The following is a 14413-nucleotide window of genomic DNA, read 5'->3' on the forward strand; positions in this document are numbered from 1 at the left end:
TTTTCATTGAGCTTTAATTTTGTTCCTACTGAGTTCAATTAGAGTTCAGGCTATTTAATTCCTCAACCAGAAAGAGAAAGGTGCTAGAAATCAAAGCTTTACTTAATCTTCTAATTCCAACAAACTGAAAAGATCTGTTAACCCCCCCAAAATCTTAATGTTAAAAAATGTGGAAGATCATTTATTTGAAAATTCAAGGTCCAGTAATTCACAATGATCATAAAAACAGAGGTTAAAAGTAATATTATTTACTTTAAAAATGATTAGGTTTTATCAAAAATACTTGAAAAATACACAAAAGTATGCTTTTGGTCAAGAAATGATGATCTATTTCTTCAGATGATCCATTGGTATACCATTCCTATAATTTCATTACTAGAGCTCTTTCATAGACTTACATTAAAACTACATTTTATGCTGAAATACTATTGTGGTTTTTTTCTCAAAATAGTTATTGTTTGTCTAAGAACTATAGCAACTTTTGAATCAGATTTTTTTAGGGAAGAAGAAAAGTTTTTTTTTGCCATCCCTGCTATTCCTTCTTATATTTAAAATGTGTAGGAAAAAAATTGATGAAAAAATCTCTGGGTTATTGGAATTTTTGCTTGGACAAAAAAATGAAAATGGGACGTTCCCTTCTGTGATATTTTTATGAGCAAACCTGTTTGGTTCATTTTAAAGACTCATGTTTTTTTTTCCATCCCTGTTATCATGGCTTTAGTTTCTTAGTATTAAGAATAATCTTTAAGTTCTCTTTATCTTATTTTTGAAGCTTTCTATATTTGGGTTAGTATTTTGCAAAGGTATATTTTGGTGGTGAGGGCAAGGGAAAGCAGAATATCTCATATGTAGTGGTGATAGGAAAATTTAAAAGCTTTTGGCTACAATAGGAAGCAAGAAACACAGAAAAATGGATTGCAAAACAGAGTCCTCTAAAATAACCTAGTCTCCAGTCTCTGCTTTGAAGATTGCAGGAAAACAAAGGTCATGACCCAGAGATCAAAGTAGCAGAAGTCAACACAGTAATTGCAGGTTGCTGCTGTTGTACTCACAGTTGGTCAGTCCTGTGGGTGCATTGTTTGCAGAGAAAACTTCAAACGTGGTGTTAGTGAACTGTGAAAAATCATCTGGGTCACAATGTATTACAAAGCATTTGTGAATTCTGCAGGTGACCTCACCTATTTTCATTAAAGCGATATGATTGTGAAGAATTCATGCCATGTGTGAAGTTTTCCGTGCTTGTTCATTCTTCTCTGCTCCTTATTGACATTTCCTGTAATGATGCATTCATTAAATGCTGTTGACATGGAAACAAGGGCAAGTGGAAACAAATGCTGGAGTTTATTTTAAATTAGCTTAAAAGTACATGTACTAGATATGCTATCTTTGGCTGGGGGAGCAAATGATGATAACCTTATGAAGTCCTCTTAAGATAAAACAGCAAGAAAGGAAGTGCATGTGCTTTGGATGGATTAACTTTTCAAACTAAAACAGCTATTCCCATCCCACAGTTTTGATTGTGTGAAATTATGAGTCTTCTAGCATTTTCAGTGTTCTTGCAGTTTCATTTTGTTTTATTGTGGTTTTTTGTTTTATTTATTTTTTTAATTGCTACAGGATTTGCTTTTCTATTTTAAATAGTCTTGTATTTGGACGGTGATATAAATATATATATATTCATTAAGTAGTAGCAGACTAGAAGTCCTCACTCTGTAATGAAAATAATGTTAATATACATAATGATGAGTACCAGTGAACTTACTGTTGAGGCTCTCTTTAAGCAGGAGGGATTGAAGCCTGTAGTCATTCTTTGTATGTTCTTTATGAACTTAATTAGATGATAAGGGTATTCCCTTACATCTGTATAATCTATGAACCTGTGCTGCTTCAGTGTTTGAGTGAAGCCTTGTCATCCCACCAGTACCTGGAAGGAAAAGTGTGCTTGCAGGACATCAAATGGCCACACAAGGTCCATCTGAGGATAGCCACTGGAAGGGCTCATGAGCAAGAACAATTACCATGCTTTTGTTCAGCCAAATAAATCGAAGTACATAATACCCAATTGGTTTGTACTAACACAGTAAATTGAGGCAAAACTCTAATTACTGTTACATATGTAGAGAAAGATTTTTCTAATTCACAGAGTTTGCTACACTGAAGAAGAGCAGAGTGTGTTAAAATATTGGGAAGTGGTGTGGATTTCTGCATGACTTGCAAGCCCCTCAGAATTACATGGTCATCACCAAACAGTGCCAAGGCTGCTCAGGGTCTCATGTATCCTCTAACAAACCTCATGCCAACATCCTGCCCTCTCTTCTGGAAGATGCTGGTTTAAGTTTATGACCTGTCTTCCTTATCTGTGTATTTAACAAATGCTTTTGTTACAGAGGAAATTCTGTAGCCAGCTATATGCTGTTTGGGGGTAGAAAGGTAAATTTTTTGGGAGTGCAGAAGAAACAATCACAGAACATAGTGTTTATGACAGTAGTTCACTGTCGTAAACATGTTTCAATTCTTCTGATTCCTTTTCTTTGTCTTTCCCCGTTTAAATGCTGATCTAACTTAGCCGACTTCGGATTACTTATTTTTTTCTAGTTTATAATAATGTAACTGAGAGCATAATCAGTCCTTCAAAGTTTGAAGTAGGCATATTATTTATGTTTTGTGATTGTTAAGGAAATATAATAGCACAGAAAACAGAAAAATGAAAGTAAACACTTTCTGAAACAGAGCCGGTATGATACAGGTAGAGTTGGATACTTCTGCATTCTTGTTGGGAGATATTTCTCAATTTTTCACAGCAGTTTTTTTTTTTAATTAAATATTGATGCATATAATACAGTTTTATGTTCCAGGTTTTGTTAATTACAGTACAAACTGGAATACTATACAGAATCTAGTTCTTACAATAGTCTTTGACTAAAGGTTCAGCAGAAGGGTTTGCAAATATGCCTTTTTTCCAATATCCTGGCAAGTCTCTAGGAAAAGTCTTAAAATGATGTTTATTGCATGCAGCCCATACAAAATTGGTAAATGAGTTTTTAATCTTTATTGTAATTTTTACTAAACTAAGATGTAAATAACATTAAATTTTATATTCTGTAATGGTTTTCCATACCTGAGTGGTCCTGTTGGTATGATGAACACCTGTTATGAGTTTATTTTCATGAGACTGATGGCACCCATGCCAAAAGGCAAGATGGGGCAGATGATTCTGAACAAAAGAAGGTGCAACTTTACTTAATAAATAATTTCTTTAATCCATTCGGAATTAGATGATCAGTTTACAGGCAATGATAAGTGGATAAGTAAGCACCTTCCTGGTGTGTCTACTTTTTACTTTTCTCTCTTTGAATCTCACCTTTATCCTCATCACTGAAGATAATAACCTTTTTTCACATCACAACAAAGGTGTAAAAACCCAGTAATAGCTGCTACAGAACACATGGAGCAGATCTAAGTTTTAAAATTATTAAGAAAAAGAAAGGAGGAATAGAAAGACCCTGCCCCCCAACTTCCAATCTAAATAAACCTTTGTAAACTAAATGTAGAATTGAGTAGATGGATCTTTCTTCATTAACTAGTATGCTTTTAACTAGTGATTTTACAAGTCTGAAACAGGTGCAATGTGTCATGCAATTTATGGGTCCCAGTGCCTGCCATAAAGTATTTTATGATGGCTGTGTTCTGTGTTATTAGTAGCTGTCTTTTTCTGCAGCCATTGGTGTTTGATAATAGTCTTAAAACACCCAAAATTACTTACCTGCAAGCAACATTCCATAGTCCCTGTTGACAGTTTGAATAAGTTTAGTGCCCTTTTGTTGTACTTTACCTTCAAAACAAACTGATTGAACCATCAATAGCTCCTGAGAGCTGACAGAGGCATGTCATCTGCTCTAACCCTCTGATAGTAGGTTATCTGTGGGAGTTAACCTCCCTGCATTGTTAACCGAAATGTTTTATGTACTATGCAACTTTAGGATACTGCTGTGATAACCTTAGTAACTAAGTCATACATCACAGTAAAGAGATTTTGTGCAACAAATAACCCTGGATTAAATTTACAAGGGTTGAATTGATATTGTAGAGTGTTCATTCCCAGGCTTTGGTAATCCTTTCCTGTATTTTTTATGGCAAACTTGTGTTACATTTAGATTGAAGCTGCATCTTCATATTTCTAGCTAAAATAAATCCAGGAAGCTTGCTATTTTCCTCAGCCGTTTAATATGAATGCATTGCATTATTTTCAAATAGCATAGTTACCTTTTATCTCACATTTTGTAAAAAGAATATTAATAAATGAGATTCCATTTTTAATCACATTTTAAAATAATTAATTGCACCTATACCCTCCTTCTACCAGTGGGATAATATTAATGGTACCTACTTTTTAGTATTTGCTCTGCTTAAGGAGTGCAAGTTTGAAAAAAAGAACCAACCCCAAACTGTGACTTGTGGAGTAGTTTGCTGTTTCATTTGTGTGGGTAGGGTTTTTTGGTTTTGTTTCTGGAATTGACAAGTACTAGTGCTAATTCTGTTTTTTGAAATGCAGTCAGGATGGATTAAAAATACAAAAATACATTTGTATCAAGAAATGCTATTATAATTTTAAGCTCTTTTGAAATGATTGAGAGACTGACATTAGGGCTGTGATCCAAAGTCAGCATAGATGACAGTGCTGTCTTTTTCTGTTGTCATTTTTGTTGCAGCCTGCTTTTCAATGGCATATTTCATTCCATCATTAAACATTTGCTGATTTTCTAATACCGATGTTTTCTTCACCTGAATATTCATCTTTTCTCACCCTACACTTAGTGGGTGTCTTTACTCATTTTTAGCTTCACTCTTCTTCACTCTTGACATATTGTTTCCTTCTGTACATGTCTTCATTTGAAAGAATCTGTTGTCATCAGAGCTTTTCTGCCAATAATGCAAGATGGATAGCTTCTCCTCCAGTGAAAGATAAGGGCCAGCAAAATGCCAGGGAGGACTGGAAGGGCAGCCAGGAAAGCTGGAATGAGTCTGAGAATGTGTCTGTCTCACAGGTCTGTAGCTGTTGTTTAAGAAAATGGTCTTAGGAAATGTTCTGTTTTGTGAAGTGACTCTTTTTCTTCTACTGGTATAATTGAGAGCCATAGATTGAGGATTCACATTTAAATTGTCTGAGCATTTCAGAACTGAGTACTGTCAGTTAAGTTGTTAACAATTTGTGAAGGTGTTGCTTCAGAGGAATGGTGTACTTGATGGAAAGCTTTATTTGCACCATTAAATTTTGCTTGGTTTTAGAAGTAATTTTCACACGTTTATCTGGTTTTGACAACAGTATCATAAGATAAACTTTTACCTTTTGAAACATTGGGTTTTTTTGTGTTGTTTTGGTTTTTTTTTCCAAAATGTTATGCAGAGTTTTCAATTTCTTTAATTTCTTCCTCCCAGTGCCAGAGGGGATCAGTATGAGGTGCAGCTCTCTGACTGACTTGGGGTTTATGCAGAGCAGCTAAGCTGGGGAGCATTATCATCACCTTTCTACCCCCTGCCAGGAAAAGTCTGATATTGCCCTCACTTTGCAGTGTCTGCTTCACATTTGGTTGACTTAATGATTTGTGCTTGAGGTGATTAGATATTTGGATTTGCCATGGTTGTGCCTTGCTGTGGTTTTGCTCTGCTGTGTTCTCTCCCTCCACAAGTGAGAAGCCAGTAGTCTTTTTCTGAGTCTAGAAAGCTGCTATCCTTCTAGTAGAAATGATAAATAGAATATAGTACTGATGAATCCTAATAAGAACTTGGAATTCTTAAAATATATTTCCCACAAATAGTCTCTCCATGTGTGCTCCTGCACTTAATCCTGGGCTGGAATCTGTATTCTGTAAGGCCACCTTGTCTCTCTGGTGGGACCAAATTCAAATTCTCCTTCCAAATGCTGATCACTGTGTTTTTAGGAAAATAAAATAAAAAAATCCAAAGAAGTGTTTGCAAATGAGAAGAGTTTTTGCAGAGAAGTTGGCTGGCAGTTTCCCATATCGCAGACTGATTTTCTCCCACAGTGTGGGTTGGAATCTTTGGTATCACTCAAAGTTCCTTTTCCCAAACAGGCAATGCAAAACAATTTCCAAGTTACTCTGTTCCTTGGTATGCTTTATACCTCACTAATATACAGAGAGAACAGACACGTCTGTGGTGATTATTGTGTTTGATCCACCAGTATTCAATGGTTTTGGCTCCATTTGAGAGAATAAAGTAAGTATTATAACTTTGCACATAAAGTACATTGCATGAAAAAGGTGAATACAGAGAGGAGACAAAGGCTGTTGTTATTTTTGGCTGTCATTTTTTTAGTCGTTGAGTCTGTGAGTATGTCTTTGTGCATTACTGGATTTTAACTGTGTGTATTTTGATATCTGTCAGATATTTTGTCCTGCACAAATTGACAAACCTGAAATTTCTCGATACTCGGAAAGTCACCAGGAGGGAGAGAGAGGAAGCCTTGATAAGAGGTGCCTTCATGAAAGTGGTTAAGCCCAAGGATGCGAAGGTAGGAGTGTAAATGAAAGTGGGAACAATAATATGATTCATTAACACTATTTTTAAATAACTCCAGGAGCCTGGCTGCATCTTTTGCTAAGGTAAAAAAAGAGGTGAAACCTTTCAAATGATAAATGTGGTTAGATGGGGGACAAAAGCCTTAGTAATTTTTCTGTGCTTTAATGTAGAAATTTACAGGTACTTTTCTATAGGGCTGTGGCCATGTTATCAAATTTCTGGTTTCAACCTCTGTTTCACATAACAAAGTAACTAATATGTGTCACTGAGCTTAAAAGAATATTTTTACACTGTCCAAGGCAACTTAATAACTGTGTGATATACTTTTGTGAAAGAATGCAATTTTTCTTTGACAAGTTGTCCCCTGCCTTGTATGTTAAACTTCTGTTGCAGAGCTCACATCTATGGTGTTTACTGGCTTTTATGAACTAGCTGATTCTAATTTTGTATGATGTTACTTAATGTGATGTCCTGCTAATAAACATTGACAGCATCAGTGAGACAGTTTCAGTAATCTGAGCATTTCATACAGCTTCATGCCCAACAACTCTGGGCATCCTGCTGAAGCAATCAGAATGAGGATGGGAATCCTCCACTTTGCCTTCTTTTTCCATTGTTGATCAGTGCTTGATAACAGCAATCTGTGGTGTGCTCAGAGTGCTTTAGTATTGCAGAGCTTTCTTGAAACTCTGCTCAAGTGTTCAGTCTACTTGCTTTCTATTTGCTGCTTTTTCTCTAAAGTATACCATCAATAATTTATTGCAGATTTCCAATAATGCTGAATAATAATGTAGTGGTTATGGAAATGCACTGTTTGGTAGCATAACAGTGTTGCTGGATAAATGCATTATCGTGAGTACAATTGCAGTGTATTACAAATTAATTCAGACTGATTAATTTATAACTACTAAAATGTTAACAGTTCTGATACAAACATTGCTTTGATATATTGTTTACCACTGCCTTTAGTCATTTCAGCTTCATATATGTAGTGAATGGAATAAGTTATTTTTAAGCTGTGGTAGAGATCCTATTCACAGCAAACCACCTTTGAATCTGGCCAAATGCAACAGCTGAATTGTGTTAGGTATAGCATATGTATGTCATCTTTTACAATTCTTCTTGTCTAATCAGATTTTGGATCTGGTGAAGTTTTTTAAAAATTTATCTAACAGTTAGATCTTTCATTTAAGAGTCTACTCCGTGAATTGCAGCCAACTTGATAGTGTAAGAGAAAAAAAGTGTCTCTCAAATTTGAAGTTACTTTTCTGGATTAAACCTCTTTTTAAGTCAATAGCTAAGGGTAAATTACTTAACAAATTTAGGGATAACATCTTTACCTTTTATATCTACAATTGAACCTTTTGTATAGTTTTGAATTATTTACCCACTAAGTCTTATGATTGATAAACCATGCATTTATTTCAGAAAATTTGCAGAAGGCTCCAATTTACTGTTGTTATTGTCATACTAAAGAGTTTTTTTCTTCTTTATAAATGGTACAGTACAAATTACTGATGGTAAAATCATGGTAAATTATTTTTATGGCATGAATTAATGCTTTTTAAGGTGCCATGAAATTACCCTCATCATACAGTATTATATACATATCACAGAAGTGGCTAATTTAAAATAAATATTAAATTTGATGCAGATATTGTAAAGTGCTCCAAATTGTTTAGAGTTTGTGCTTATTTCCCAGGATATTCATGCTTACAGTACACATGCATGCAAACTCTTTCTATGTCTGAGAAGACTCATAGAATTTTCTCTGCATATATGCTTTGAAATGCAGCTAAGTATGTGTACAGCTATTGACAGCTCTGCTTGAAGACCACAGCCAGCAGCCTTCCTCCATAAATCACACAGATGATGTGCACAATAACTGTACTTTTGAGTTCTGTCATGTGTTATACATTGCATACATAATGGGTTTTTATTCTCTAGCCTTCCTATTTTCTGGATCTTGTGTTCTCTGTTCATCAGCTCCACTCCCACATAGCTGTCAATATTTTTGACCAGCTTCAGCCAGATTTAGCAGGCAGGTACTGGTAATATAGTTTAAGCTTTCTGAAACTAGTTAGAGATTACACCTTGATCCAAACTCAGAGGAAGATTGCAGCATATCCAGTATTGGTCATCAGAAAAACTTAATAAGTTGACATAGAGATATATAAGACCTTGATGATAATGACTTCCCAAGAATGGGGTTTTCTTTTCCTTTCACCTAAGGCAGCAGGCACTGTGTCAGCCTGTGTTTACCAGGAAAGGAGATGCAGTGATTAGTATTTATGTTGGTAGATGCCACATTAAAATCTTCTGCCAGGTTTAGTAACAACAGTGGGCCTTTCAGACCTGCTTTTTCAGGAAAAAAACCCTAAAAACAACAAACCAACAAAAAATCCTAACTTATGTGGCTTTTTTCCCTCCATTATGATAAGCAGGAGATGGTGTGACTTATTCAGCATAAAAGGCAGACTGATGATCTAAAGGGGCTGTGATGCGGGGAGTTGTTTTCATTTTAGTCTTGACATGAAATACTTGGGAGAGCAAAATACCCCACCAAGAAAAAAATACACAAAATGAGAATAAAAGCAAGAAATTTCCATCTGACTAGCTTGTGTTTACTCAAATGCGAAAGTATCTAGCAATCACCAGTCATCACTAAGTCATAAATATTTTATTTTGTATATTTTTGTAACTTTCATTATTCCCTATTTTATTTAACAGAACACTACACTTTCTTGTGCTTTGCTTCATTTCATCTTTTGTTGGAAATGCGTCTGTTTTTGATATGACTGTCTTAAGGAGAGATACAATCATTTATTAGAAAACAGTTTAATGTTACAATGCAGTATTCCTTCTCACTATGTAGGTGAGCTAAACTTCATTATTCTGTTATGTTTATGTTTTCTTTTGTCAAAATATTGAACATTGTATCATGTCTGCTTTTAATAAAGACTGGGGAAGTCTGGCTGGATAAGAGGCATTGAGCCAGATGAGGAAGCCTTGTTTAATGACCAGACCATGACCTCATTTCACTGGCATAAGTGTAGCTCAAAGTGGAAGCTGCCTGTCCAGTGTGAAGTGTGTTTCTGGGCATGACAGCATTTCACATCAGAAAGACAGCTCAAGAATACGACAGTCAAAATTGCTTAATTGTGTCCCGGCTTTGTAATTATTCATCTGTGCTTCTACAAAGAGTAGAGTTGTCATCGCTTGACATAATTATTTAAAACTGTACCCCTCTTTGGTTTATAGGTATATGAATTGTGCTTCCAACTGTTTCATTTTTCAAACTTAGGGATGCAAAGCAAATGTGATTTGAGAAAATATGTAAAGACTACACATTTTTACACTGCATATGATATAAATAAAATGAAATTACGGTGTATTAAAGTACATAAATTCATATTTTAAATGTCTGTATTCATGATCATTTAATCTACATGATAAAATGTGGATATATCCATTTAAGTGTGTTGCTATGAATAGATACACACTGTCATAAGTCTCTTTAAATATAAACTTAATTATTTAATACTGGGTCAGTCTGCTTGCTTTTAGCAAATACATGTATTTCCCAATATTTCTCAACCCCTTTCCCTTACTGCATTTTTAAGGTTAACATTTTCATCTGTTTTAGATTTGGTGGTGAAAAAAAGCAGATGGTATTTGTTCACCAGTAACAGTTTTGTAGTTTATTGGGCCAAATCCTTGGAAGGTATCCTTAGTTATACTTCCAAGTAACAAATGCGGTATTAAATGAAGTTATTCTGCTTCCTTGCAGCTTTACAAAAGCATCTTGTCCACTGGCTGTAAGGGAACTCTGTACAACAAATATAAGGCATGGTATGGGTGGTTTGAATTTTTCAATATTTTTTCACTCTCAGATGCATTGTTTTCATCTCAAGTTATAATTATGAAACCTGACATAGCATTTGTTCTCTAAGGAACTAAGATGGAGACACTGAAGCAGAAAGGCAAGTCAAATATCTGCATTCCATGTAATAAATGTCTGTGATTCATGTCCACAGTGTTACTTGAAGGGTAGAAGGAGCTTATTTATTATGATAGGAAGAGTAAATATTTAGGCAGTACCATTAAAGAAATAAGGTGAGATAAAATCTGCAGTGTTGCTTTCACATCATTGGCAGTATTCTTGTGTTTAAGCTCACAGGAAAAGCTCTTTATCTAAGTGAGCATTGCTGATATATGCTTCTATTAAAGTCAGATGAGGCATAAGGAATGATTTTAGTAATTTTTGTCCCAAACTATTTAACAAGAATCATACTTTTCTTGAATAGATGTGTTCTACCTGCTTCCATGAATATAGGCAATAAATTTTTGGCAATATATCTCATGGACCTTTTTACACTCCTCCCCCAGATAGGAAAATGAGGCTGGTTTTAAATATAAATAAAAGGAGACAGATAAAACTTTGGAGAACAGCTGCATTGCTCACAATCTTTTCGTTTTTACCATTGCCATTGTGTAGAGATCTTGATGTATGTATTTAGAGCATTTGAAGAACATGTAAACAGTAAAGAGCTTCTAAAGTGTAAAGAATCATTGTGTCAGTGAACTGCTAGCTCATAAGATAGCTCTTTGAGAGAGCTTCCACATAACAGGGTCCTTTATTGTCAGATGTCATCATTTCACACACCAAGACAAGGACATGAACTTAAGAGTCCAACCTAGACTGTAATGCAGTAAATAATATTTACTTTGAGGACATTGTAGCAGTCATGCATTCATCCATTTTACTCTTGGAAAGTTTAGCTATTTTAAGCAGAATTCCATAACATGTTTGGTTCATAACCTGCTGTAATTCCAGCTGTCAAGAGGGAAGAATAGACACGTGTGGGTCATATGTGTGTTAGGATAGGGAGAAAGACTCTTCTTCAGTGTTGGTTCTTTCATTGATATTTCTTATAAAGCATCCTCATATGTTCTTTGGGCAGGGATTATGTGGATTACATTTCACTATATTAAAAATAGAGAAGGAAAAAGTGATGCCTCTTTGCAAAAATTCTTCCCTTAAAAAGAGATATATGATTGTCATGAAGCCCATGTCATTTTAGCCATTAATGCTCCCAATGCATTTTTCAGATAGGAAGGGGTGATATTGCTGGAGCTCTGGCCTCAGTCCAGGTCAGGTGATTGCATTCTGCCTCTCTGGATTTCTCTACAGTCTCCATGTACTAAGGCATCCTTCTGCCCTCACCTCTTCTGTAATGCTGCAGTGTGCCAGTTAACCAGCTGCTACTTTGCACCTGTTATGTGTGTATCTTTCAGTAATAGTGAGCAAATGATCCCTTTGTAAGACTTAAAATTTGTAAAGCACTTGAAAATTTTCTGATGAATGGCAAAAGGCACTCTATGTAATTAATTAATGCCTCCATTGAATTGAAGAAATTATTGTGACAACTTGTTTATTACCTCTGGGTTTGGTTTTGGTTTGGTTTTTTTTTTGTTGTTTTTTTTGGGTTTTTTTAATTTTCATTTGTGGGTTCAGATATATGGAAGCTTCAATAATTAGATGCTGGCTTTTGTGTTATCTATTCAGTCTATTCAATAAAATGCCATTCAGCAGAATGTAACACCATGATATCTGACAGTAGGATCACGATTGTCTTAGATTCTTAGTGGATCAATATGGCTAGAGTTTTATATATTTTCAAAGGATTTTTTTCTTTTGAAAATAGAAACACTGCTGGAGCAGAGCTTCTTGTAATTCCTCTTTTCTAATACTATGGATCTCATAATCAGATGACATCACTGTTAAGCACAGTTGTGCATATGGTGAATTTTGTTAGAAAAGAAAAATGCATTTAATATGGCATTGGCAAAACTCTTGGTCAGCTTTTGTCTGTTCTTATGTTCCTATAAGTGCTTCTTTTTTTTTTTCCTGGACCTTAAGACACAGTATGCCACATGTGCTCAGTCATTTTGGCGAGTTATTCCCATTGAAATAGTAGTAGTCTTAAGTATCATGTTCAGAATTTATGTCAATTTTTAGCCATGAAACAAAGGTCCAGTTATAATTCTTCTGTCTGGAAACTGTTTGTCACTGCAATGTTTCTGGAGGAAAAAATCAGTGGCAAACTATCACTACCATAGGATCTACCTGGAATTTTGCACATGTTTGTTTACAAGTTGGAAATAACTGTCATGGCTGATGTTCTATTTATTGCTCGTTTTGGCTGTGGCTGGGTGTCCCACAGTTTCCACAGCAGGCTTGGCAGTGTGTTTGTGTGCTGGGTTAAGGTAAGGCCTGGCTTTGCTGATTCACTGACCCATGAGAAGTTCCCCAGCTGTCAGAGATAAACGTGGTCGTAAGGGCCACTGCCAGTGAAGACAAAGATGATTTGTTGCTGTGATCTTCTCAGGAGTGTGTCTTGCAGCAAGGAACAACTAAAGAACCATGACTTCGTCACATAAAATGTGATGCAAATACATATAACATATAACATCTTATTGTGAAATGAATGCTAGGGTTTGGTTTTTTAGTGTTGCTGTAGTCAGATGGAGTCAGAGAGGACAGGAAGAAAAGGAAAGGTAAAATGAATGCACTAATATTTCTAATCACTTTGGAAACAATGCAAATACCCCAAAATAGTAGTCTTGTTCCATTTTTGGTACTCTAAAGTGTACAGCAGACTCCTATAGGAATGATAGATAAGTATCCTACATATGAGATGTAAGTTTTTTTGAAGCCACCATGGGAGACCAGAGCACAAAACTGTAGAGTGGCTAAAACAGCTTTAGAAACTTGGATTTAAGCAGCTGAATCCTGCCTTTCCTGTTGTGCTAAAAGAGAGATTGTGTGCTTGAAATATTGGCAGGTCAAGAACACCCAGAGCATTACAAAAAATAATCCTTCCCTTCACTAACATCAGCCAGAGTGTGGTCCAAGAGTCAGATAGGGCTGTGATGAGGTCATCTCCTAAAAGCTCAAGCATATCAGTCATTCTCTCTTCATTAATGACTAAGAACATGACCAATTTAAAGCTGGTTTATGAGTTATTTCAGGAAAAAATATTAATAATTTGTTTTCAGAGAAGGGCTAATATTTCTTCCCTTGTCTCCACCCTTACCAGAAATGTATAGGCCAAAGGGCTATTTTGTAAGAAATCCTGAACTTTTTTGCTTATGAGTTTCTAAAACTGCTCCCTTTGTCAAAGAAAAAGGATGCAGCACAGTTTCATCTGCTCCCTTAAAATCATATTGAAGGTGCAGATTCTGGTTCCAGTTCCTGAATTTTAACTGAAGCTGGTGCTAAGATTTTTAAATTTTATCCATCTTGCAGACAACGGACTTGGCATAAAATCTTTAAGATTTGGTGATTTAGGTTATGGATCTGTGTTTCAGGGGAAAATCAGGGGTTCATTGTGGGGATAAAAAACTAAAAAATATTTGTGACTGAGGACTTCTCTTTGAAGAAGTAAGTGAGATTATAAAACTTTTGCGGTAAACTGTTGCCCTGATTTATCGTATTCATCCTAGAAAAATGTTGATAGGAAAACATAAAAATAGTAATTAACTCTGTAATTAGAAACGTGTCTAAAAATAAATAAGGAGAATATCAATCACACTTCAAAAATGACATCCCTTTGAATCCTGTTCTGTGAATGGTCTGTTTTAGAGGTGGGTTTTCTTGAGACTTTAGCATACAGGGAATCTGTCCTTAAGTGATATGCATTTAATTTTCAAATATATATATATGTTATGCTTCAGTTGTAATGTATTAAATGTCTTTACATCAAGGAATGTAGTAAAGGCATGTGCATTGTCCCAAAGATGATTCATTTCTCTTTCAGCCTTGGTGGGGTTTGAAAACCTTAGGCATTCTTTCTTGTAAAGGAAGCTG

General features: G+C 35.4%; 1 protein-coding gene across 4 annotated transcripts in view; it reads left to right on the forward strand.

Annotated features, from left to right (window-relative positions):
• LRMDA (leucine rich melanocyte differentiation associated) overlaps positions 1–14413 on the forward strand; it is a 641685-nt gene that overhangs the window by 388771 nt on the left and 238501 nt on the right. For all 4 annotated transcript variants that reach the window (XM_063163848.1, XM_063163845.1, XM_063163844.1 and 1 more), the window contains exon 5: positions 6406–6532. In XM_063163848.1, the coding sequence (XP_063019918.1) occupies positions 6406–6532 (127 nt within the window). The remainder of the gene's footprint in view (positions 1–6405; positions 6533–14413) is intronic.

The sequence above is a fragment of the Melospiza melodia genome, chromosome 9 (genome assembly GCF_035770615.1).
Source record: "Melospiza melodia melodia isolate bMelMel2 chromosome 9, bMelMel2.pri, whole genome shotgun sequence".
NCBI lineage: Eukaryota > Metazoa > Chordata > Aves > Passeriformes > Passerellidae > Melospiza > Melospiza melodia.